Source organism: Rutilus rutilus, assembly GCF_951802725.1.
Source record: "Rutilus rutilus genome assembly, chromosome: 10".
NCBI lineage: Eukaryota > Metazoa > Chordata > Actinopteri > Cypriniformes > Leuciscidae > Rutilus > Rutilus rutilus.
In genome coordinates, this window is record NC_140215.1 from 9174781 (window position 1) to 9197604 (window position 22824).

General features: G+C 35.8%; 2 protein-coding genes across 2 annotated transcripts in view; both read left to right on the forward strand.

Moving 5' to 3' along the window:
* Positions 1-9930, forward strand: part of abca12 (ATP-binding cassette, sub-family A (ABC1), member 12) — a 53512-nt gene extending 43582 nt beyond the window's left edge. The window contains exons 37-45 of the mRNA XM_084420228.1: positions 56-260; positions 597-706; positions 843-993; positions 5553-5687; positions 6040-6143; positions 6919-7011; positions 7174-7279; positions 8153-8290; positions 9046-9930. Coding sequence (XP_084276354.1) covers positions 56-260; positions 597-706; positions 843-993; positions 5553-5687; positions 6040-6143; positions 6919-7011; positions 7174-7279; positions 8153-8290; positions 9046-9147 — 1144 coding nt within the window. The 3' untranslated portion in view covers positions 9148-9930. The remainder of the gene's footprint in view (positions 1-55; positions 261-596; positions 707-842; positions 994-5552; positions 5688-6039; positions 6144-6918; positions 7012-7173; positions 7280-8152; positions 8291-9045) is intronic.
* A 2053-nt stretch (positions 9931-11983) lies between these two features.
* The window catches only part of bard1 (BRCA1 associated RING domain 1), a 32565-nt gene continuing 21724 nt past the window's right edge, over positions 11984-22824 (forward strand). The window contains exons 1-4 of the mRNA XM_084420229.1: positions 11984-12167; positions 15080-15228; positions 17011-18002; positions 18692-18772. Coding sequence (XP_084276355.1) covers positions 12088-12167; positions 15080-15228; positions 17011-18002; positions 18692-18772 — 1302 coding nt within the window. The 5' untranslated portion in view covers positions 11984-12087. The remainder of the gene's footprint in view (positions 12168-15079; positions 15229-17010; positions 18003-18691; positions 18773-22824) is intronic.

The window sequence follows — 22824 nt, forward strand, 5'->3', positions numbered from 1 at the left end:
AAAACCTTTTATCATATAGCTGTCTCATTTTTGTGCATTTGTGTTTTCTTCACAGACGTTTATTTTGGTGTAAGACGAGCGTTGTTCAGAGCTATAGCCCCAATGAAGATGAAGACGTGGTGGCTGAACGCTTGCGTGTGGACCGTGGGGATGCAAGTGCAGATATTCTGCAGGTTAATGAGCTGTCTAAGGTGTACCAAAACCTGAGCAAGAGGGTACAGGCGGTGAAGAGGCTGTCTGTTGGCATCCCAGCTGGCGAGGTCTGTTCCATTTGCATAGTCAAATTAATTATGAGAGCGTTTAAATGCACAAGAATATTACAGTAAACATAAATTTGCAATACATTTTGCTTTCGTAATGAGACGTATTTCCGATTATCAACAAGAATTGATCATTGATTTTGTGCATTGTGAATGAATTGGATTGTGAAAAGTGCAGCTATATATACTTAATATTTGAGGCACTTTGCATATGCTTTGCTTCATTATTTTCCATGGTTTAAATGTTATTCATAGATTTATGATTCAGATTTTAGGAATAATCAATGACAGCAAAACATTCATTGTGATTGAACGGAAGCTTAATATCTTCCTTAGTGCTTTGGATTGCTGGGAGTCAATGGTGCAGGGAAGACCACTACGTTCAAGATGCTAACAGGAGACATTAGCCCTACCGATGGCTCAGCTCAGATCCGTGACATTGACGGGTACTTTTCTTTCTCCTTTTAAAATCTACATCTGGTACCTTTACAGTCGCTCAGCATCTTTTTCTAGAGCATTTTACTTGGCATTTGCGTTGGGTTTCATTGCATGTCCATAAATCTCCCTGGCCTGTGTCCTCAGGAGGATGGTTGACATCATAGACTGCAGGAGAGAGGGCATAAACATTGGTTACTGCCCCCAGGTGGACGCACTGGATGACCTCCTGACGGGAGAAGAACATCTCTATTTTTATGCCCGCATCAGGGGCATCTCCAAGAGGGAGACTGGCCAGGTAAGGTCACAGCTATATCAACATCTATTTTGTTCTGGACAGTTTCTTATTAAATTGACTTACAAACAGTGCGTGTTTTCGGTTATAATGTTACCTGTGTATGGTTGTCATTTTATTTATTCGATACCGATAAAATTTCAAGAGTCTCGATACTAATTTCAAGAGTTCAAACATTGGGGGTCTGTAAGATTTAAATAATACCCTTTTTTCAACAAGGAAACATCAAATTGATCAAAAGTGATCAGTGCATCTATAATGTTACAAAAGATTTCTATTTCAAATAAATGCTGTTCTTTTGAACTTCCTATTCATCAAGGAATTCTGAAAAAAAGTCACAGTTTCCACAAAAATAATTCTGTTTTCAACATAGATAATAATTAATGTGTCTTGAGCACCAAATCAGCATATTAGAATGATTTCTGAAGGATCATGTGACACTAAAAAAAAATTCAGCTGTGCCATTACAGTAATAAATGACATTTTATAAAAATGTAAAATGGATATTTTATTATTAATATCATTGTTTTACTGTATTTTTGATCAAATAAATGCAGCCATGGTGTTACTGACCATGTACCATATAGTAAAAATCTTCCTGACCCCAAGGTTTAAACAGTTATGACCTGTATAGCTATAGAAGCAAATTCAATTTAAAGTGAAAGTCACACATGCGCAAGTTTAAAGGCAGTCGTCTGAGTTAGTACTGAGTCAATAGTTTGAATTGCTGAAAATAAAGAGAGACTGGCATCATTACATCTTTTTTTTATTTTGGTATCGACTTGCTGGTACTCTTGACATCCCTGCTTATATGCAATTAAATGTATTCCACTGATAGAGTTTTGGACAGCAGTCTGTTAATATAATGTCACAACTCAATGACCGACTGACATCATTTAACACTCTAAGAAAGATTTCAAAAAACATGTCAGGAAATGGAGGTTTAACAGCAGTTCTGAAAGCACCAGCATATAGTGTGATTGAGATGCTGCTGTTGTGATTGAGACCACCGTCACCAGTTTTAAACAACTTTTGCAATGCGGGTCTACCCACTTGACCAGCACTAACCATCATCGACCCACCTGGAAATCCCTGCTGGACTTCTCAGTAGAACGTGAATAGATTTCAGTTTGGTATTGTCTGAGGATTGCATTTGACAGGAAATGGTTGGCTCTTTTCCATATTGATTAATGAGAAAGCTAATTAATCTTGCATTCTCTCAGGATTATTGGTAAAAAGCACTTCTGTAAAACTTGCCTTTGGCTGCAGATGATTTGAACTCTTTATCAGTTTTCCTAAAGACTGAAACACTGGTATATATAATTTGCATAAGAGGTTGCTATGTCATATGTGACCCTGGATCACAAAACAAGTCGCACGGGCCGACAATATGGCTCAAAATTATCTATTTTTGCTTTTATGCCAAAAATCATTAGGATATTAAGTGAAGATCATGTTCCATGAAGACATTTTGTATATAAAACATTTATTTTTGTGAGTGAGTGCTGCACAATCGCGAACATTAATGGCCAACTTTAAAGGCGATTTTCTCAATATTTAGTTTTTTTGCACCCTCAGATTCCAGATGGTCAAATAGTTGTATCTCGGCCAAATATTGTCCTATCCTAACAAACCATACATCAATGGAAAACGTATTTATTCAGCTTTCGGGTGATGTATAAATCTCAATTTATAAAAATGTACCCATGTGACCATGTTTTGTGGTCCATGGTCACATATTAGCAAGTTATTATGAAAACAAGTTTAAGTCGGAATGGCGTTCCTATGAAACAATGGGTTATTAATAGCTGAGTGTAACACTGAATCATGACTTTTATTGCTTTTATACAGCAGCAGCAATGTCAATATGAAAAAAAGACATTTAAAAATTTAAATGTAAGGAATACATGAGCTTCTAAATCAAATTTTAGAGTCAGAACCATCAGTTTTTGTAATTCAGGACCTGCCGTGCTGTTCTCAACAGCGAAATTGCTGAAGATACGCAGGAGAACTGTTTAGAAGATAAATCTCACTGCTTTGTCTTTTTTCTCTTTATTGCATCCTGATCCTGCACAATATTTTGATCTAAAGGGCTTAAACTTGAACTGAATATATCAACTCCATTATGATCAGAGACTGTGACATGCATGTACAGTATGACGTTATGAGCACATGGCTCAAACACACGCGTTTTCCTTTCTCTTATGTAATTTGGTGTTGTCTCTACTAATACTTTAGACGTTGGTTAGCCTGTGGTGAAAGGATCTCAAATAATGCATATAATGTCGTGAAAATGAAACATTCTTAGAACTGAGAGTCATCTACAGAAATTGTGAAAGAAGTCTGCTTTCATATGAAGCTTGCCACCTGCAGTATTTGATTACAGTAATGTGACGAAATTCAACAAACTTAAAAGCAAAAATGTATTGTTTTAAAACTGTATCATCTGCCAAGGTAAATGCTTAGAAGAATATTCTTTTTTTCTATACAATGAAAGTGACCAAAAGATTTTCAGGGAATAATCTGTTCTGTTTCTCACACAAATCTAGCTTCAAAACACTTATAATTGAACACAAAGGCACACAAGTCATGTTGACTATTTTTATGCTGCTTTTTTGTGTCTTTTTGGAGCTTGACAGTCTCTGGTCACCATCCACTTTCATTTTAAGGAAAAGAGCCGCTCGAACACGTTACAAACGCTGTCCTTTTTATATACCTGTGAATGAAATAAAGTCATAAGGGTTTTAAATTACATAAGGGTGAGTAAATCGTGACAGAATATTCATGCTTGGAGAACTTACGCTTCAAATCTTTGAGTAAAGTTGATATAAAGTGCAACTTTGTCTAAAATGAAGTAAAACCGGCACCCTGTAATGATGATGTTACCCTTCTATAAAAAGGGCAAAGGAATTGACTTAACAATCTATGAATACCATCAGTCATCTTTTGGCGACCAAAAGCCTTTGTGTAGAAGCTGCTGAGACTTTGAAATGGCTTTTGCGGTTTGGCCCATTAACTTGGATTAGAGGATTCAGAGGAAACGGCTGGTAAATTTTGATGTCCTGAGGGAAGCACACAGTTCAATGCCGGCCCAAAAGGATGATCTGTAGGTGCATATAAACCCTGTTAGACGGAGAGTCATTTATGGTTTCTTGCAGGTTTATGAGAAGCTATTTAAATTCATAGAATGTCTACTTGGATCCTTTGATGTATGAATCCAATTAGTTAAATGAATGCAGAAACCATGACATTCTCTGTGTGGGGTCAAATGTCAACAGGCATTTAATCAAAACATTATTCAAAGTGACTCATTATGATGTCAAGACTACACAATTAATGTGTTAGAACAACTTGTTAAGCCTTTTTGGGGACAATTATTGCTTTGTTAATCAAAACTAAATTGCAGGGAAATTATGACTGAACTGCATGTGTGATACATGCTTTGAAATAGGGCTGCGCAATTCTGGGAAAACATCAAATTGTAAAAAAAAAATTCGGATAAAAATTGCAATGGTGATTCGTAATATTATTCATAAAAAATATTTATAAAAATATAGTAAACATAATGAATATTTCATTGTAAAAAAATTTTTTTTTTATAATAATAATAAATGTTGGTTTCACTTTATTTTGATGGTCCCTTTAACACATTCTGTTGACTATAAGTAATGTTGCACCTACATGTGTACTTACTATTAGAGTGTTAGTAGAGTATTAGTAGACTGGTAGGGTTTGGGTTAGTTGCAAAGTTACTTATAGTCAGTAGAATGTCTGTTGGACAGACATTCTGTCTGTTCTACATTCTACAGACAGTCTACTAATACTCTAATGAGAGTTAGTTAACATATAGTTGCAAAGTTACTTATAGTCAACAGAATGTTTTTTTTTAAGTTGTAAAATTACAATACTTAAGGCTGTCTTTATATCTTCATTTTCAAGCATGAGACCATCAAGATTTTATTTGGGTAAAAACCATGAGGAGCCTCTATTTTGTTGACCACGGTTGGCTTATAAACGCTTTTCATTACAAGTTTGGGAAGCTGGTTGGCAAATACTGCGTTTCCAAATGCACATTATGAGCAACCCAAACTCAGAGCAGATGCAGAGATGAGAAACACGCATATATATTTATTTAATTAAATCACAGCCTTTGCAATTTGATAATCACACTACGCCCATATCGCGATTTCAGTTTATTTCAATTTAATTGAGCAACCTCAATTTAAAATTGAAATAATTTTTACATAATTAGTAATGTTCGCAAGGCTAACATCACTATTACGGTTGTAGAGTTAGGGATTTGAACAAACCCCAGTAAACAACCACATAGCAACACCCTAACTACCACCCAAAACACCTTTGCAACCACATACAGTACTGTAGCAACGCCCTGACAACCAATCACAATACCTTAGATTTGTGGGGTTTTGCACGAGCAAGAGGAAACTCATATTTGCATCATTAAATGTGAAAATCGAATTATCAATTTGTTTTCTTATTTAACATGATGTTATATTAATACATGCTGTGAGAATCTCAATATTTGATCTTTTTTTCTTTAGGTTGTGAACTATCTGTTGAAAAAGTTGGAGCTCAATTACCACAGACACAACACAAGCGAGAACTACAGTTGTGGAACACGCCGAAAGCTGTCTACAGCCTTGGCCCTGATTGGAAACCCACAGATCCTTCTTCTGGTGAGCGAAAAACACACATCATCCCACTAAGCTGAAACTAGTTACCATTTAGTAATCAGTACAGCTACATTATAAATCACTGAATTGCATGTTGTCTTGAGTGTTTGCTCAGAGGGGTTTGAATGGGTAAAACGTTGCACGCTCATTACAAACACCTCTGAAATGCGTCGGTGTGCTGTTTGGCCAAAGTCTCTTAGCACATCAGTTATTCTAACTTGAAGTTTTGGCTTGGTGCATTGCACGATTGCATTTACCTGGGGAGTGTGTGGGATTTGCATGGGTTTTTTTTGTCTCTGTGTAAACTCACAGAAACATCCCACATGTTTCTTAAATGTCTCCTCTAACCTCTCAGGATGAACCCAGCTCTGGAATGGACCCACGCTCCAAACGACACCTTTGGAAGATCATCTCTGAGCAAGTGATGGGCAAATGTGCTGTGGTCCTGACATCGCACAGGTAATGACTGCTCTTGCCTAGAACTCCATCAGTTCCTCCAAACAAATGGGGGGTTTCAAGCTTTTTGATGCCAAGGACATCCAAATATGATGATCCACTTTCAAATATACAGTAAGGGACATATTTTGTGAATTATAAAGGCAGCTGCATTTTCATAGATACAGATGCGTTTGTACTGAGAAACAATAAAAGGACAATAACATGGTCTTGACACTGTCATTATACTAAGCCACCCTCTATTAGAGTAAGATTTATTAACTAATATAAATAAATAAATATATATATTTAAAATCCCTTAAATGTATTTGTATTCCACTTACCACAATAAATATCATTACAAAGCAGCTTTATAGACAATGTTGCTGTATGTATACATATATTTTATATATACATATATATTAAATAATGTAGTAAACTATTGCATTAAACATAACTACATATTATAAGTTAACCTATTAATATATATTTTTTAAACCTATGTATCGTTTCAGACAACGCTTAGTGAAGCCAACATTCAAAGTTTGTCTTAAAAGTTTCAAGCATTCAAAGTTTCCACTGATAACTTGATAAAATGAAAGTTTAAGACAAACTTTAAATGTTGGCTTCACTAAGCATTGCCTAAAACTTTAAATAGTTTTTTAAAAAGCCTGAAGACAGTGATATATTATAGACTAAGAGTCTATGCATTTCTTATGCTCTTAAGTTTTTTGCCAATTTTGATTGGATTGAGAGAGTTGGAAAGGGAGTTTCAGCAATATGTCTTTGTGTCCCACAGTATGGAGGAGTGTGAGGCCCTTTGCACCCGTCTGGCTATAATGGTAAAAGGACAGTTCAGATGTCTCGGTTCCCTACAGCACATCAAGAACAGGTCAGTGTTTTATCTTTCTGTGTCCTGTGTATCCTCCGACCAATTATTTTCCATAGTTCTTTCCCGTCTCCTTTTATTTTCCACACTCTAGAGCCTGATATCTCCTGCAGATGCTTCATAATTTTTTTCCTGGTGATAAAATAATCTGTGTTCATCTGACAGGTTTGGCAAAGGATTCACGGTGAAGATGTACTTAGCTGGATCTTCCTATGATGTAGATATGATCAGTAACTTCATGCAGCAGAATTTCCCCAGCACGTTCCTGAAGGTGAGAGAGAGAAAAAAAAAAGCATATCATAATGATGTTTTTCTTTAAACACATTTCTAACACATTTTTGGGGGATATTTTATGAACTGATGACTTTTATTTCTGGAGTCATAACACAAGGAATCACATTATTTGATTTATTTTATGATAAGAGATCTTTGTTCTATGAAAACATATTGTGAAAGTTTCAAAACTACTTTTCCAGTGAAAGTGAGTATTTATTTAAAGAGCACATATTATGCCCTTTTACAAAGTCAATTCAAGTTTTCATGCTTGAATGTTTTTTTTTTAAACATATTTTACATTGTTGCAGAACCTCTCAGTGCTTACTGATATATAGAGAATAACTCTCTTTGGAGTGACTTTGTGCTTTGCAACTTGCAGACCTTTTTCATGCTCAAAAACATCACACACCAAAGAAAGTTGAAAATGAAAAAAAAAGCAACCCCACACATAATAGATTCTCTTTAAAACTAAGCTGTGAAATCAGCCCGTTCTGAACGTCTACTTTATACGTCAGATGAAGACATTTAAACATATGACAGCCCACATATGTGCCAACATGCAATTATTGAAGATTTAAATTACAGTATATCGGACTTGACAGCAATGCACTGTATCTCATTTCACATGTAAATGGGGTGTTTACAGAGAAGTCTTGAAGGCACAGCAGCAAAAATAAAAACAGCATGGGTCAGACTCAGAGAGAGGGTGGAAATGGTCATAAAAATTAAATTATGCTTGTTTTGGGGACAGAAAATTATGTTACTACATTATTAGTAAAAAAAAAAAACACAAAAATCTTTGATGTGATCCCTTTAAGTGTATTCTGTTATTTTAGTTAGCTAAGTTATCCATCTTCTGTCCATAAAGGATCATCACTCGAATATGGTGGAGTACCATGTGCCTGTTGCTCCTGGTGGTGTGGCTTCAATCTTTGGCCTGTTAGAGTCCAACAAGGCTGTACTGCAAATCAAACACTTTTCAGTCAGCCAGACCACTCTGGATGAGGTAAGATACATTCTGTGGAACAAAAAGATTTTGTCATTTTTCATTTTTTTGAAGAATTTTCACACTCATCTCATTTTCTACAGTTCATAGTGATTTGTCAAGTCATAAAAGTAGTCCTTAAACCAGTTTTTTTTTTTTTTCATTTAAATACTTTTATAGTTTTTATTAATATTTTGAATTAGATTTTCTGTTTGTATTTTCTGTTTCAATTTTAATTTCACTTAAAGTTTTATTAAATTTTGTTCTGGCTTTTTGTCAAATGTCTAGTTTTAGGGGGGTTTTGTACATCAGGGGTGCGTTTCCCGAAAGCATCGTTGGTCAACTATGGTCGCAAGTTCATCGCAATGTCCATTGAACTCTATTGGTAACGACGGAACTTGCGACCATAGTTGGCCAACGATGCTTTCGGGAAACGCACCCCAGGTTTAGACTAAATTAAAATAGGAGGAGATGCCCTTTTTATATTTTATTTGATTATATATTAACATTTATTTTATTTCAAGTAACAATTAGATTAATTTATAATAATACATCTGCCTGACACTATATTTATTCTTTTGAAATCATTCAAGAGCTTTATGTGAGGAACAGATCAAAGTCTCTTTTGTTATACACTGAAATATGAATAAATAATGAGTAAAAAATGACAAAATGTTCAATTGTGAAGGTGGTGATGGTGGAAATGGAGAAAAATGAAAAGAGACACTGAGGTGGTGATCTGGACACTAAATGATTGTCTTGACTTGTCTCCTTAGGTTTTCATTAACTTTGCCATGGGGAAAACGGACACAGACGCACAGGAAGTCACGGAAGGATCGGACATCGACAGTCTAGACTCGTACGATGCTTTAAACTGATGAAATATTTGCACGTTATGACATTCAATGAACCTCAAAAAAGAATTAATTTAATATATAAGAAATCTTTTATAGACTATATCATATTTTGGGTTTGTGATTTTGATTTTGATGAAAGGCAAAAAAAATGTTGTATTGAATAATGAAGTCGCCAAATACCTTATGGATAATTATTGAAGGTCATTATGAAGAATTATGTGTATTCACCTTTCTACTCTTCCAAATATGGATTCAAATATTGATCAATGTTAAAGAACCTTTTTATGAATTTTTTTTGTTTTGTTTTGTTATTTGCATCACCTTTGAGGTTAAATATGCAGAACATTACATTAGTTTACGTTACATTAAATTCAACATTTACTTTAATTTGTCCTCAAACAAATTCACTGCTACTACTTATCAAAGGAAATGAAGTAATTTGTTTACTAAATTGTTTGAAATTTTACCAGCTCTACCAGATATATATATATTTTAATCAAAACATAACAGAACTGAATATGTATGCAGAGGGAAGAGTCCATCCTGTTAAACTGCTGGCTGCATCGATGCAGCTCTTGTCTGGGGTTGAAATAAATCACAAAGACTTTTTTGGCTCCGAGATATAAATGATTCTTCAATGTCTGCACATCTTCACTCTCATTAATATTTTCTCTGAAGGCACATCTCTTGTGCAAGAATGTACTGAATATTTCATCGGCCCTTTCCTCTGTCTGCTTCAAGGCACAGTTCCTCTTTTAAAAATGTACCAAGCTTATTTTTACATTAAAGCTATTTTTCACATGCAGTTGTTGAGCGTTTGTCTTATTGAATGCGGTGCAATTGGTTCTTTATGTCATAAGTTGAGGTATGCAATTTCTTTGCAGAATATTGAGCACTGTGGAAGTGATGAACTATCCAATGTTCATCCGAACTGCATTTCAGTTTTTTTCCTCTTTTACATATGGGAACACAGGTAAAGTGGGACACTTTCTGATAATTTGCCACCTTTGTCATTTTAAAATACTTCAAATGACTTAAAATGACTTAACCCCTAACACAATGGCATTTTAAAAAGCTAAATACCTTCACTACACTTAACAGATGGATTTTTAAAAGCAAATGTACAAACCATCTTAACCGACTGAACTATATATTTATGTACTGTATATAGGGTGATGAATTGTACTTTAGTGATACACTGACACACAATAGCCAAATTAAAATGGAAATTATCCCAATCACAAACTACCCATGATATTTAATTCTCAAGAAAACTTTTTTTTTTTTTTTTTTGGTAAAATATCTTGTTTATTTCTTAATAAATATAGTTGTTTTTTTTTTTGCATTTTAGAAGCACTCAAAGAAATGAAATTAAGCAGGCTAATTATGTATGCACCCATATATTCACTTAATTGTGCTTTTGTGATGAAAGAAAAACAAACTAATATGATTGCCATCTATAAAAGTTTAATATTTTATCCAATCTAAAAGACAATACACAACAATAAAGGACAAAATATTATGTATAGAATATATACAATAACAATGCCCATGAGACAGTATACTTTATATTTAAAGTTTTTTTCAGAATGTTTTGGATGATTTATATTGCCGTTTTATTCTGTAGTAAGTAAAACTATGAAATAAAAATAAAGGAACGAAGGAAGGCCATTAAAACTGAACTTCATAACTAAAGCCCAGTTGACACAAGACACTTTAAAGCCCTGCTGGGAAAAAGTTAATCAGTTAAAAGTTAGTTCAGCTATACCGCTACCAGTAATAAAACCTTGGTTACTTTCAGACGCCACAGTAGATTTTACATTGTTAGAAAAGAAAAACAAGGATAAGGAATGTAATTCATGTAATGAGCAGACATATATTAATGAGTAGGCTACCACAGCTAAGTTCAGATCTACACAGACGCATCAAAGAGTATAGACAATAAGATAGGAGTTGCTTTTACTGTTCCAGAGTTTCAGTTATCAATAAGGAAAATGATCAGTAATGAGTATGCATGGGGAAATGATTGCACTATTATTAGCAAAACAGTGGACAGAGGAGATTAGACCTTTGAAATCAGTTGTTTGTTCAGACTCAAGTTCATCATTGGTTAGCTTACAAGTCATTCGGAAAGTAGACCAGACATTTTAATAGAAATACAGCAAACCTTATACAGAATTCAAATGATGGGACTTACAGTGATATTTTTATGGGTACCCGCACATGGTATCCAATTAAGGAAATGAAATGGCAGATAAGGCAGTAAAAGAAGCCATAAAAAACAAGGACATTAACATAAGCGTTAGTATAAGTAAGAATGAAATCAAGAGTATTATTAAGGAAAGGTTGAAGGTAAGGTGGCAAAAACAATGGGATATGGAGAAGAAAGGTTGATGGTTTTACAGAATTCAAAGGAAAGTGGGAGAGATGAGAAGTGCAGGAAAAAACAGGAGAGATGAGATAATAATATCAAGGATGAGATTTGGACATACAAGACTAAACAGTACACTTTATAAAATGGGTAAACATGATACCGGAAGGTGTGAATTTTGTGGGCAAGAAGAAACTGTGGAACATGTTATGATACTGTCAGAAATACGAGCCTGAAAGAAGGATTGTAATCAAAATTGATATTTTACAAAATAACTTGGGAAATTAATGTTATAGTTTTATTTTTCAGTATCTTAGAATAACTAATTTGCGGGAGAGGATATAAAAATGTCATTTTTATCCACACTCCATAGCAGTCGGTGGCGGTAATACACTATTCTGTTGTTTGTCAACCGCCAATAAAATCTCAAAGAAGAAGAAAAAGCCCAGTTGACCAATCAGCGTGTAAATTCGCTCATCTGAGCTCCTCCCCTTCGCTTCCGGCGCCACCTGCAAAAACACGTCTGTTTATAGAAATATTGTAATCGGCCTGTTTCTTGGTTATTATGGATCAGGAAATATCATCCTGTCATGCTGTCAAAACCTGTGACATATACCAGGACTAAAGAGGCACTGGCACAGTTCCGAAACCTTCTGCTGTGTTTTAAATGGTAGGACTTTAGTTTCATAATGAAAGCAGCTCGGGTATCCTGGTCCTGTTAACAGGCCAAAAACTTCCATTTCTGTCCAATCAAAGTAATTTTAATATGATTTTACTGCTCATCTCTCAGGAGGGAGACGGTAAGCCTTGGACTCAACAATGATCATATACTTTGCTGGTTAAGTAAATGAGTAAATTATTGCCAGGATTCGCATCGTGCGTATCCGAATCTGCTCTTATTTATGGGTTGCAGCTTTATCAGGCTTATGTCATGGATATTTCTCTATCAAATAAACATACATGATGAAAGTTACACTCATATAGGTAATGGTATATGATTGATTACATATATGAAATTTTCTCTCTCTGTGTGTGTGTGTGTGTGTGTGTGCGCGCGCGCGCGCGCGTGCACGCTCTGTGACTCCTTGGAGAGTCTCTGGCCACTCAAACTCCTCCTCGCCGCGCACTAATGGTGGAAATGGGAATTTTCTTACAGCCACTTTCTATTTTGTGAAGCTCAACAATCTGTTGCTGCACATCTGTGGTTTTACCTATTGTTATGGATTGTTGATCCTTAACATATTATTTACCTATTGTTATGGATGGGCCTTCAACATCTCAAACTTACTTTCACCTTCCCATAATACTATTTTCTAACCATTTACCATCGAGTTAATGTGTTATTTTTGTCATCCTACCCTTTTCTTCACATTTGGCAGTTTCAGACGTGGTTTTATCTTTGAAAGTCTTCTTAAAAGGCCAGCGTCTCTCCGTCTTCTCCTCAGTGTTGCAGATGAAACTGGTGTTTGGTGTGTAGGCTACTGTTTATTGAAGCTGCCAGCTGAGCGTCTGCTTCTCAAGCTAGAGACTCTGAAGTGCTTGCCTTCTGTAGTGTTGTGCATTCGGCCTGTCCACTTCACTCTCTGTCCTGGTTCAATGTAGTTTACTTTCTTCTTTCGAGGCAGTAGTACATGTGACAGCCTTTATCTCTCAAATGAACAACAAACTGATGATTTTCTTGAGAAGGCTGTTTCTTTACAGCCCTTTTTAAAGCTAGAGTTTAGGAATGCAAGTGTGCTCAATACTCAAAACAAAGCCGTTGAAGTGCTTTTTCTACACTTCATTAAGTAGGACAACCTTTTTAACTGCGCTAAGATAATAAGAAAGGATTCTTTAGTACTAAATGAACACATTATAAACACATTACTGTGATTTCTTAAGAAAAGGGGAATGTTGTTTTAGACTGAAGTATTGGGCTTATATGGGGCTTTTCATCACAGATTAAGATTGAATTACATTACTTTAAGCAGTTATAACACCTTTAGTATTGGTGTTTTTGATCAGTTAAAAGTTACCTTGGTTAAAGCTACACTGTGTAATTTAAGTTACAGATTCTTAGCAAAAAACACTTTGTTCTTTCAAAATGATATGTGCTCATTAATGTGTAATTACTTCCACCAACTAATCAAGTATTCTCGTAAGCCTAGAATCTGCCATTTATAATACATACGAGCGAGTCGCTCGAATGGCGGCAGCCATGTTGCGCCTCCATCTTGAAAATACATTAGCCAAAGAGGGACATAGGGAAATTCAAGCTTCGCCTTTCGCATTTTTACACTCAGTGGCACCGGGACAAAAGCGAGAGGGAGATTACTCGCGACTGCCGGCAGATTTGAAATAATACGGCCACCGTAGGAGTTAAAACGCCCTCGGAATGGGAGGGGCTAGAAAGTAATATTCAATTGGTAGTCATAAACAATTTCACCGCTAGATGGGAGAAAATCCTACACAGTGTAGCTTTAACAGTAGTATCACTTTTTAAAAAAAAAACGTGTTGATGATTCCAAATGTTCTCAGATCTTTCTCCTTAGCCATATATTTTGATTTATATATACTACCGGTCAAAAGTTTGGAAGAATTAAGATTTTGTAATGGTTTTGAAAGAAGTCTCTTTAATATGCTGCCTTTCTTCCTCTTTTTTTTTTTTTTTTTTTAAAGAAGTGTATGCTTTTATTCAGCAAGGACAGATTAAATGGATCGAAAGGGACATGAAAGCCTTTTATAAGGTTTCAAAAGATTTCCACTTCAAATAAATGCCATTCACTGAACTTTCATCAAAATATCTTGAGGAAAATGTATCATGGTTTCCTAAAAATGTTAAGCAGCAAAAGCGAAATGATGAAATAAATGTTTTTTCTCCAAAACACATTGGGAACAATTATTTGCCCCCTTTTATTAAATACTTTTTGCAACCTCCTTTTTCCAAGATAACAGCTCTGAGTTTTCCCCTATAATGCCAGATTTTTTTATACCTGTGTGTTTGGTGCATTAAAATCAAAACAAAAATGGGTCACTGAGCACAAAACCAAGCATCTGCAATGACCAAGGGGGAAAATCCCAGTCCCTGACCTGATGAGTGGAGTGAACTGAAGAGAAGAAGCGCCAACATGGATCTGGGAATCTGAAGGATCTGGAGAGATTCTGTATGGAGGAATGGTCTCTGATCTCTTGTCAGGTGTTCTCCAAACTCATCAGGCATTATAGGGGAAAACTCAGAGCTGTTATCTTGGAAAAAGGAGGTTGCAAACAATTTTAATAAAAGGGGGCAAATACTTGTTCCCAATGTGTTTTGGAGAAAAACATTTATTTCATAATTTTTTTTTTTTTTTTTTTTTTTTTTTTTTTACTTTCAATTCTTTTACTTCAATAAAAGGTTAGATATTTGCATTTAAAAAAAAATGTCAAAAGGATAAACAATTGATCATATTTACCAAGGGGGAAAATAATTCTGACCAGCACTGTATCTACATCTACATCTACATTTACATCTATATCTATAGCTATTTGTTTGTTTTTCCACTATATCACCCAGCCCTGATAAGTATACAGAATAATAAAGTATGCATGTGGTCTGTCCTATAGGTCTTGTGCAGGACCTCATGCTGGTGATGGTTGCACTGTGTGCCAAGGTCCTGCTTGGGTGAAAGACTTTCGAATCAACAAACAGCTCAGTAACATAACAGAGTTATTCTGCAAGCTGGAGGCCCTCCTGAAGCCACCAGAGTCCTCAAGTAAGACAAGACCTTCACATCATGACATCAAGCACCCAATTATAACCATAATACATGTATATAATTACATCCCTGAATGTAATGTACTGAACACTATGGACTTCTTAAATTGATGTTCCTTTTTTTTTTTTTTTTTTTTCAACACTCAAATCCCCAACTGAACTTTGAGCTTGATAATGACTATAATTATGCAATGTAATTTTCCATAGTAGCTCTGGCGGTTTCCTCTGAGCTGAGTTGAAGCTCGGGTTGATGTTGCCAATGGCAGAGAGATGTGCTGTCTGACAGACAGCTCTGTGCCCCAAGGGTCAGGGAGTTTAACGCCGCAGAGGAGATTGAGTTGGTGGAGAGGTCACGCTGAATCTCTCATGCTGGTGCTGCTGTAGCATCAAATACAACAGCTAGGCAGGAGAAGTGCATAAAACCACTGGATAAATGTGCTCATTACATCTTTACACACCACACTCTGCTTTAATTCTGCCAGCATTCTGAGGTTAATGTCTGCTGGGGACATTTAGCTACTATTTAAAATAATGTCAAAGCTCACTGTTCTTTCAAAGGTTTCTTTTTTGAAGCTTAACGACACAACAACAAGATTTAAATACTTGATATAGCCATCAAGTAAAAAACAAAACGTTTTCTTTGCCTTGAACACAAAACATTTTTTTTAAGGCTATAAGAATAATACATTCAATAACACCAAATGGAATTACCAAAAGGAAAACAATATTTATAATGTATATACATACATATGTCTGTATACAGTATGTACCTGTGTGTGTATATGATTATTATTTTCTTTTGGTTATTCCATTCGATATCTAAAAAACATTGAAAATTAACCTTTTCCTGCAAATTACTGCCTGCCATTTGCTTGGTTTCACCACATTGAATTTATTTATAATGATATTTTAAAGCAAACTTATTGTTTTTGTTTTTAAAGAAAAGATAATCTATTTCATTTTTTTAAAGATCTTTATTTATTTATTTATTTAATTGTTAATTTATTATTATTTATTATTGTTATTATTATTATTATTATTATTATTTTACTATACCTGAGCAGTGACACTGCCTAAACATGTTTGACTCAAAATGTGGTTTAGGTATTAGAGTTTCTTTTCTTTTTTTACTACTTTATTATTATTATTATTATTATTATTGTTATTATTATTACTTCATCTATGTTCATTGTTTACTTAGGTGTATTCAAGTCATTGCAGGGTATGGAATTTGATTTGAGCAATTTCCAGGTCTGGATAAATATGAAAAGTATCTGTTTTTCCAGACAATTGCCCCTATTCAGTTTTGTAAATTATAAAGTTAAGAGTTTCTAAAAATAAATGTATCATACTAGCAGAGTGTTTTCATGGCATAAGTTCAGTGATTATTTAATGGTTGTCGGAACACGACTGAATGAATTCAAGGTGCACATTTTCATTGTGTAGATATGCAGGTTACAAAGTGTTTTAATTTTCCTCTCATCATGTAAGCGCATGTTATCACTTCAAGAAAACCAATGAAATAAAAAAAAAATATTTACAGATGATTGTACTAAATACCCAAATAGTGATGAAAATAATGCTGAATGAACCATTTAAGTTTTAGAATCAGGTTTGAGCATTTGAGTCTGGAAAAGTATGGAATTTTAAATGGAAAATATGTAGGAACATATACACAATGTAGGACATTGTGTCCTTTGAAATAATACTTTAATGTGCTCAACATTTGACTTCCTGAGATTTTTTTTTAAAAATAATTTCTTTTATTCTCTTTGTTTAGCCACGGCCACTGATGCCGTACAATCAGAAGAGAGCTCTGTCCCTAAGAATAAGAAGAACGTCAAGATATGGTTTAGCCCAAAAAGTCGCAAAATACGCTGCTGTGTCGAGAAACCCGCTGGATCAAACAAATCAAATGGATTCCAGGGAACGGAAGCCACTTCGTCCGAACCAAAGGACCTGTCTGTCTTCAACTTCACCTCTTCCCCCCAGGAATCTGACTCATCCTCTCCTCCACAGGGGAAGGCAAATAAGAAAACAAAGAAAAGGAGCCAAGTCTACAGACAAGCCAGCGGTGGTCAAAGACCCACAACACGGACTCAGACTATGCAGGAATGTAAGAGGCTGAAGCTAGAAGCTATCAATCAGCATTGGGCCATTGGAAAACAAGCTGCTATAGACAAGAAGGATGAAGAGCATGAGAAAGTGAGCTCTGGAGATGAATACAGGAGGTCCGGTAAGAAAGTTTCTTTCCTTTTCCCTTGCAGCCAGCCTGAGGAGACTCATAAGGCTCCTCACCAAGGAGAGAATCAAATTCCCAGTCCCCAAAAAAGCATATTAAGCAATGGGCAAACTGAAAACCGTGAAAAACAATACCGTGCAACTTTGAGTTCATCATATCATGATCAACAGGTTGTGCCTGTCACTGATATCCCACCAGAATCAAATGAAAATGCTCCAGGGCCTTCTCAGCCTTCTCTTCCTGGAACTGGTAAGAGAACAAGAGAGAATCAGGACAGTTATGGTCCGCAGAGGACGCCAAAACAACCCAGAAATTCAGGACGGAAGAACAGGTTATCTAAAGAAGGAACTGAAGACCCCTCTCAGAGGACATCCAGACAGTCCAATGAGAAGCAGAATGTGAAGCCAATCACACCAGCTACCCCTGACCTCAGGAGGAAGTCTCCCAGTGTGAGACGAAATCAGACAAGTCCCTCTTTCATGAAGAGGAACCACAATGGAGAGACGCCACTGCACTTAGCTGTCATAAAGGTTTGCGTTGACTTCCATACATCTACACATTGGTTTGTTGACATCTGGCTAGCTTCTACGAAATGACAGATACATTTGTGCTAAAATAGTGCCATTGATATCAATACATGGAATATTTTTTCTTCTCCGTTTTAAAAGTTGTTAAGTGGTAAAAAACACTCGCACAAACTGTAAATAATGAATGTGAGGAGAGATAAAAACTGAAAGCCAAGAGATGAATAATTTCTATATGACTGTGTTGACCAACATAGTCATTCACCAAATTCGAAATACATAGATAATGCGTATTATTATAATAATGCGTAAACAGTATTTTGTCTGCGTGCTTGGCGTTAATTGCATTATATAAGTTCCAGGATGTTTCAAATGATAAGAAAAGCCACTAATTCCAGAATAAATGGTAAGCCTATTTCTTTTTTTTCTAACTATGCACAATTATATAGCTGCATTTTATTATTTCAGTTTAGTGTTTCCCCCCTCCTGTCCATGTCACCAGTGTGTGCGTCACAGAACCAGCAGTTTAAATCCACTATTTATTACCGCACTTGTTTGCTTGTATCTGAGATTGTTCTTTGTTAGTATTCCAGCTGCAAGTCACTTTGGCTACTTAATGATGGATGCTAGGTCAGTGTTTGAGTCTGGTTGATCAATATCTACCACTGATCTTTTGATCCTGGTCTTCTGTACAGGGTGATGTGGAGGAGGTCCGTAAGCTCCTTGCTCAGGGAGCTGACCCCAACCTGAAGGACAACGCAGGCTGGACACCACTGGTGAGTGAAGAGAACTCGCACACAATTCAGTATAAAATTTTTACACGGCCTTGTCTCTTGTTCGAGGTTGTCTGGGCTGAAAATGGTTGAAAAGCTTTTCCTTGTTTGTACAGTAATGTATGTTATCCTAGCAGAACGCTGCATGTTCGCTCAGCTGTCTTAATAGATAATGTGGATTTCACCATTGCCTTTCCATGTTTGTGGTAGTCTTTGAAATGTTTTATGCTGTGTGTGTATATACAGGGTTTTTCCTGGGTCAAAATTGGTTTTCGGTGGTGGCTGACCGACATGGTCATCCACACACAGCAAAGAGTACTCTAGTACCCACATGATCCGCAAGCCCAATATTGACAATAAATGTTAAATTTAAAATAAATACAAAGAAACAGTTTGTGATTTTTTTCTTAAAGAAAAGAAAGTAATTAAATGAACAAATATGAAAATAAAACAAAACATAGACTTAACTGTATAAATTATACATTGATACTCATTAAAGCTAAAGTTATCAGTGAAGAGCAGTGAGTGATTTTCTCTTTGCATTTTGTTGTCTTATTAGGGATAGTTCTCCTAAAAATTCAAATTATCATAATTTACTCTCTCAAGTTGTTTTAAACTCGAATAAGTTTCTTTCTTCTGTTGAAAATAAAAGTTATTTGGAAGATTGTGGGTAACCAAACAGTTGATGTACCCCAGTGACTTCCATAGTATATTCTCCTAAGTCAATGGGGATCAGCTACTGTTTGGATAGCCACATTCTTCAAAATATTAATATTAGAAAAATATTAGAAAATATTAGAAGGAAATTAATAGAGGATTGGAACAACATTAGAGTGCATTAATGATGAGATCATTTTTATTTTTGGGTGAACTAGGCCTATCCCTTTAAGGACAAGCGGCAGCGTGTTTACTATAACTACTGTCTCTTTAAGAGTTGCGCGCGACGCGTCTAATATACACGCATTTGACAAGCAGATTTTCTCTCAATTTTCTCAAGTTTGCTTTCACTTTAGACATAACCGACTTTGTTTATATAAACCTTGTGTGTATTTAACAGTATAAGCACAATAAGACTCGAAAGATAACTTAGTCCAGTACATAGCTGTCAACCCTCCCGTTTTTTCCGGGTTTCTCACGTATTTTAACTCTTTTCCCGCTGTCTTCCCGTTTTAGTATTTTCCCGTAAAATATCCCGTATTTTTTAAGTCTTAAAAACGGCCAGATTTTCATCCTAGGTCTTAAATTTCATTTAGTCAGGTGACAGATCTAAAAAAGTGTTTACCCTCGTTCATTTCCAGAAACGCTGGCCGCAGAAAGTTGTTACAAAGTAGCAAAAAGAAGCGACGCGCAATTTTTTTTACCAGGCGCAACAAGATGAAAAAAATCTACACTTTTCAGAATGCCGCAAACGCACCGCAGGTCATGTGACAGGAACCAACCAATCACCCCTTTCCATAACAACATTGAAAGCACAGTCAACATGAAGGATGGGGGTGCACCCAAACACTACTAATAAATATAAGCTATAATGTGTAAATGTCAGTAATTTATCTTTTTTGACTTTTTATAAAAAAATATTTAAAGGCTGAAATATGAGGTTTATCTTTGAATAAAACCTTTTTTGTCAAAACTTTATTTGAATTTGTACATGTTAGTAGATAACATGTTGCAAGACACTCTTCTAAAATCTGGCCATCATTTTTAATGGTATTTTAATGTTTACGTAAACAAAAAGTGCATATTGATGCTAATCAATTTGTTTTTTGCTGTTTTTCGACATAAAACTTGTTGAATTGACTTCATTCTGTAGTATTAGTACTTTTTGAACAGGATTCTGTGATAACCGTGATCATTTTGGTCATTTTAATCATCTTATCATTTCCTCTAGTTATGATCAACTAAAACAACAATCAACAATAACTGTGTTTTTACAGTATAATATGCAAAAGTACAATTTTCTATTAAAAAAATATCTACCTCTCCCTCTGTCTCACACACACACATCAGATAATCCTAGATAGATAGAAAGATAGATAGATAGATACATAATGATCCCGAGGTAGCTATCTATCTAACTTGGATAATGCGTCGTCACGTGTAGGGTCTTAAATTTGAATCTTTATGGTCTTAAAATGTCTTAAAAAGGTCTTAAATTTGACTTACTGAAACCTGCAGAAACCCTGAATGTTTACTTTGTTAATAAATAAAGCTCTTTAAACATATCCATTGGTCTGTAATATATATTGTGTAGTTATAAACTCTTTAGACTGTTAATGATTAGTGCTTTTTTAAAAAAGTTTTTGGGTAAGAATCGTGTAAAAAAAAAAATCCCTTATTTTGGGGATGGATTCCGGGAAATCTCCCTTATTTTCAATGTTCAATGTTGACAGCTATGGTCCAGTATCCAGGCGCTGGTAGACAGGCTTTTAGTGCATGTGAGCTTCACAGCACACGTCAGAACAGCGCATCAGCACGCGAATTAAATGTTTAACCGACAAGGCATTAAAGCACATGCAAATTATGAACTGCAGTGTCCCGTTCCGCTGCGTTAACATTTATGTGAACATATGGCGCGTTGTTTAGTATGTTGGGAGGCGCCAGAACAGATAATGCACGATTCTACGATATTTCTTCAAAAGCAGATCGTGGAGACATTTAAATCGTCCACGATCAAAAATCGTCATATCGCACACCCCTAAAAAAACACTTCAAACTGGATAGATTTTTTTTTTTGCGTTTATTTAAAGTTATGTCAGCTGCATGTGCGGAATGCTTGTCACAAGCTGTAAGAGAAGATAAGGCAACGTTTTTTGACTGCAATTCACACCCAGCGCTAATTCAGCAAAAATATTCTCCGAATGCACCACGTGAAACATGAATTCGGTCTTCCGATCTTTCTGATCAGTTGATTTTGATGCGAGGGAGAGAGCAAAGAGAACTGAAGACGGAGAGTGCGCGCGCGGGGGTGGGGCGCTGTGATCGTTCTCTCCGTCACTCCATCAGTAGCCTGCTTCACTCACAAAACCCAATTACTGATCAAATAAGGCTTTGGCGGGACAAAAAATCGTTTTGGCGGCCGCCAAAAAATTTTCAATGTAGGAAAAACCCTGATATATATTAGTATGTACACTCACCTAAAGGATTATTAGGAACACCTGTTCAATTTCTCATTAATGCAATTATCTAATCAACCAATCACATGGCAGTTGCTTCAATGCATTTAGGGGTGTGGTCCTGGTCAAGACTGCGTTCAGCCCCGACAAAACGTTGCACAACGTTTTTTAAACAGAAACGGTGATGCGTTGAACACACTGTTCTGATGACGCAAGAGTTGCAACTATGGCAGCTGAGAAGGCCATTCTTTGTGTTCTTTGTGAAGAATTTTCGGAGCCTGATGAAGTCGGTATAAATATGTGTTTAATACTACAAAATATGCCCGATGTTACAGTTACTGCACTTGCAGCCCAGAACAAAAGAGAACATCCCAATCGAGTGAAGGGATTTGTGGAAACTGAAATGGAAGCACACATCTTACCTAATTCAGACTAAAACACATCTATTTAGCCTCACATACTGACTTTATTTGTAGTTCATACTGTTTTAATACCCTGTATTTTCTTTCTCATTTTTAGGAAAAGCACTTGATAACCATTGTTTATTTCTATACCAAATGTCATACACTTGCAATGAAGCTAAAAATATAAACAACTACATCATTATGTTGATATCCTATAATTTTACAATCAAACTTACGACAAACATGTCTTCTAATATCCTCAGACAGTTGTTGCGTATAGCCTACCGAGCTGCATCGAACTCATTTGAAAATTACTTTCCTTGAACCCATTGTGCAAATTCACTTTAATACTGCGTGCTTTATATACATGTTTCTGCTGATTGGACTGCAGTTCTGACACACCCACCAAACAAGAGAAAACGTATCTCAAACCCCGTTGCACACCGGTGCACGCCGTTTCCAGGACACATGACGTTCAACCCGGAAACCGTAGCAAAACGTTGCGCACCGTTTTGAACTTGAACGTGCCCCTGAACTC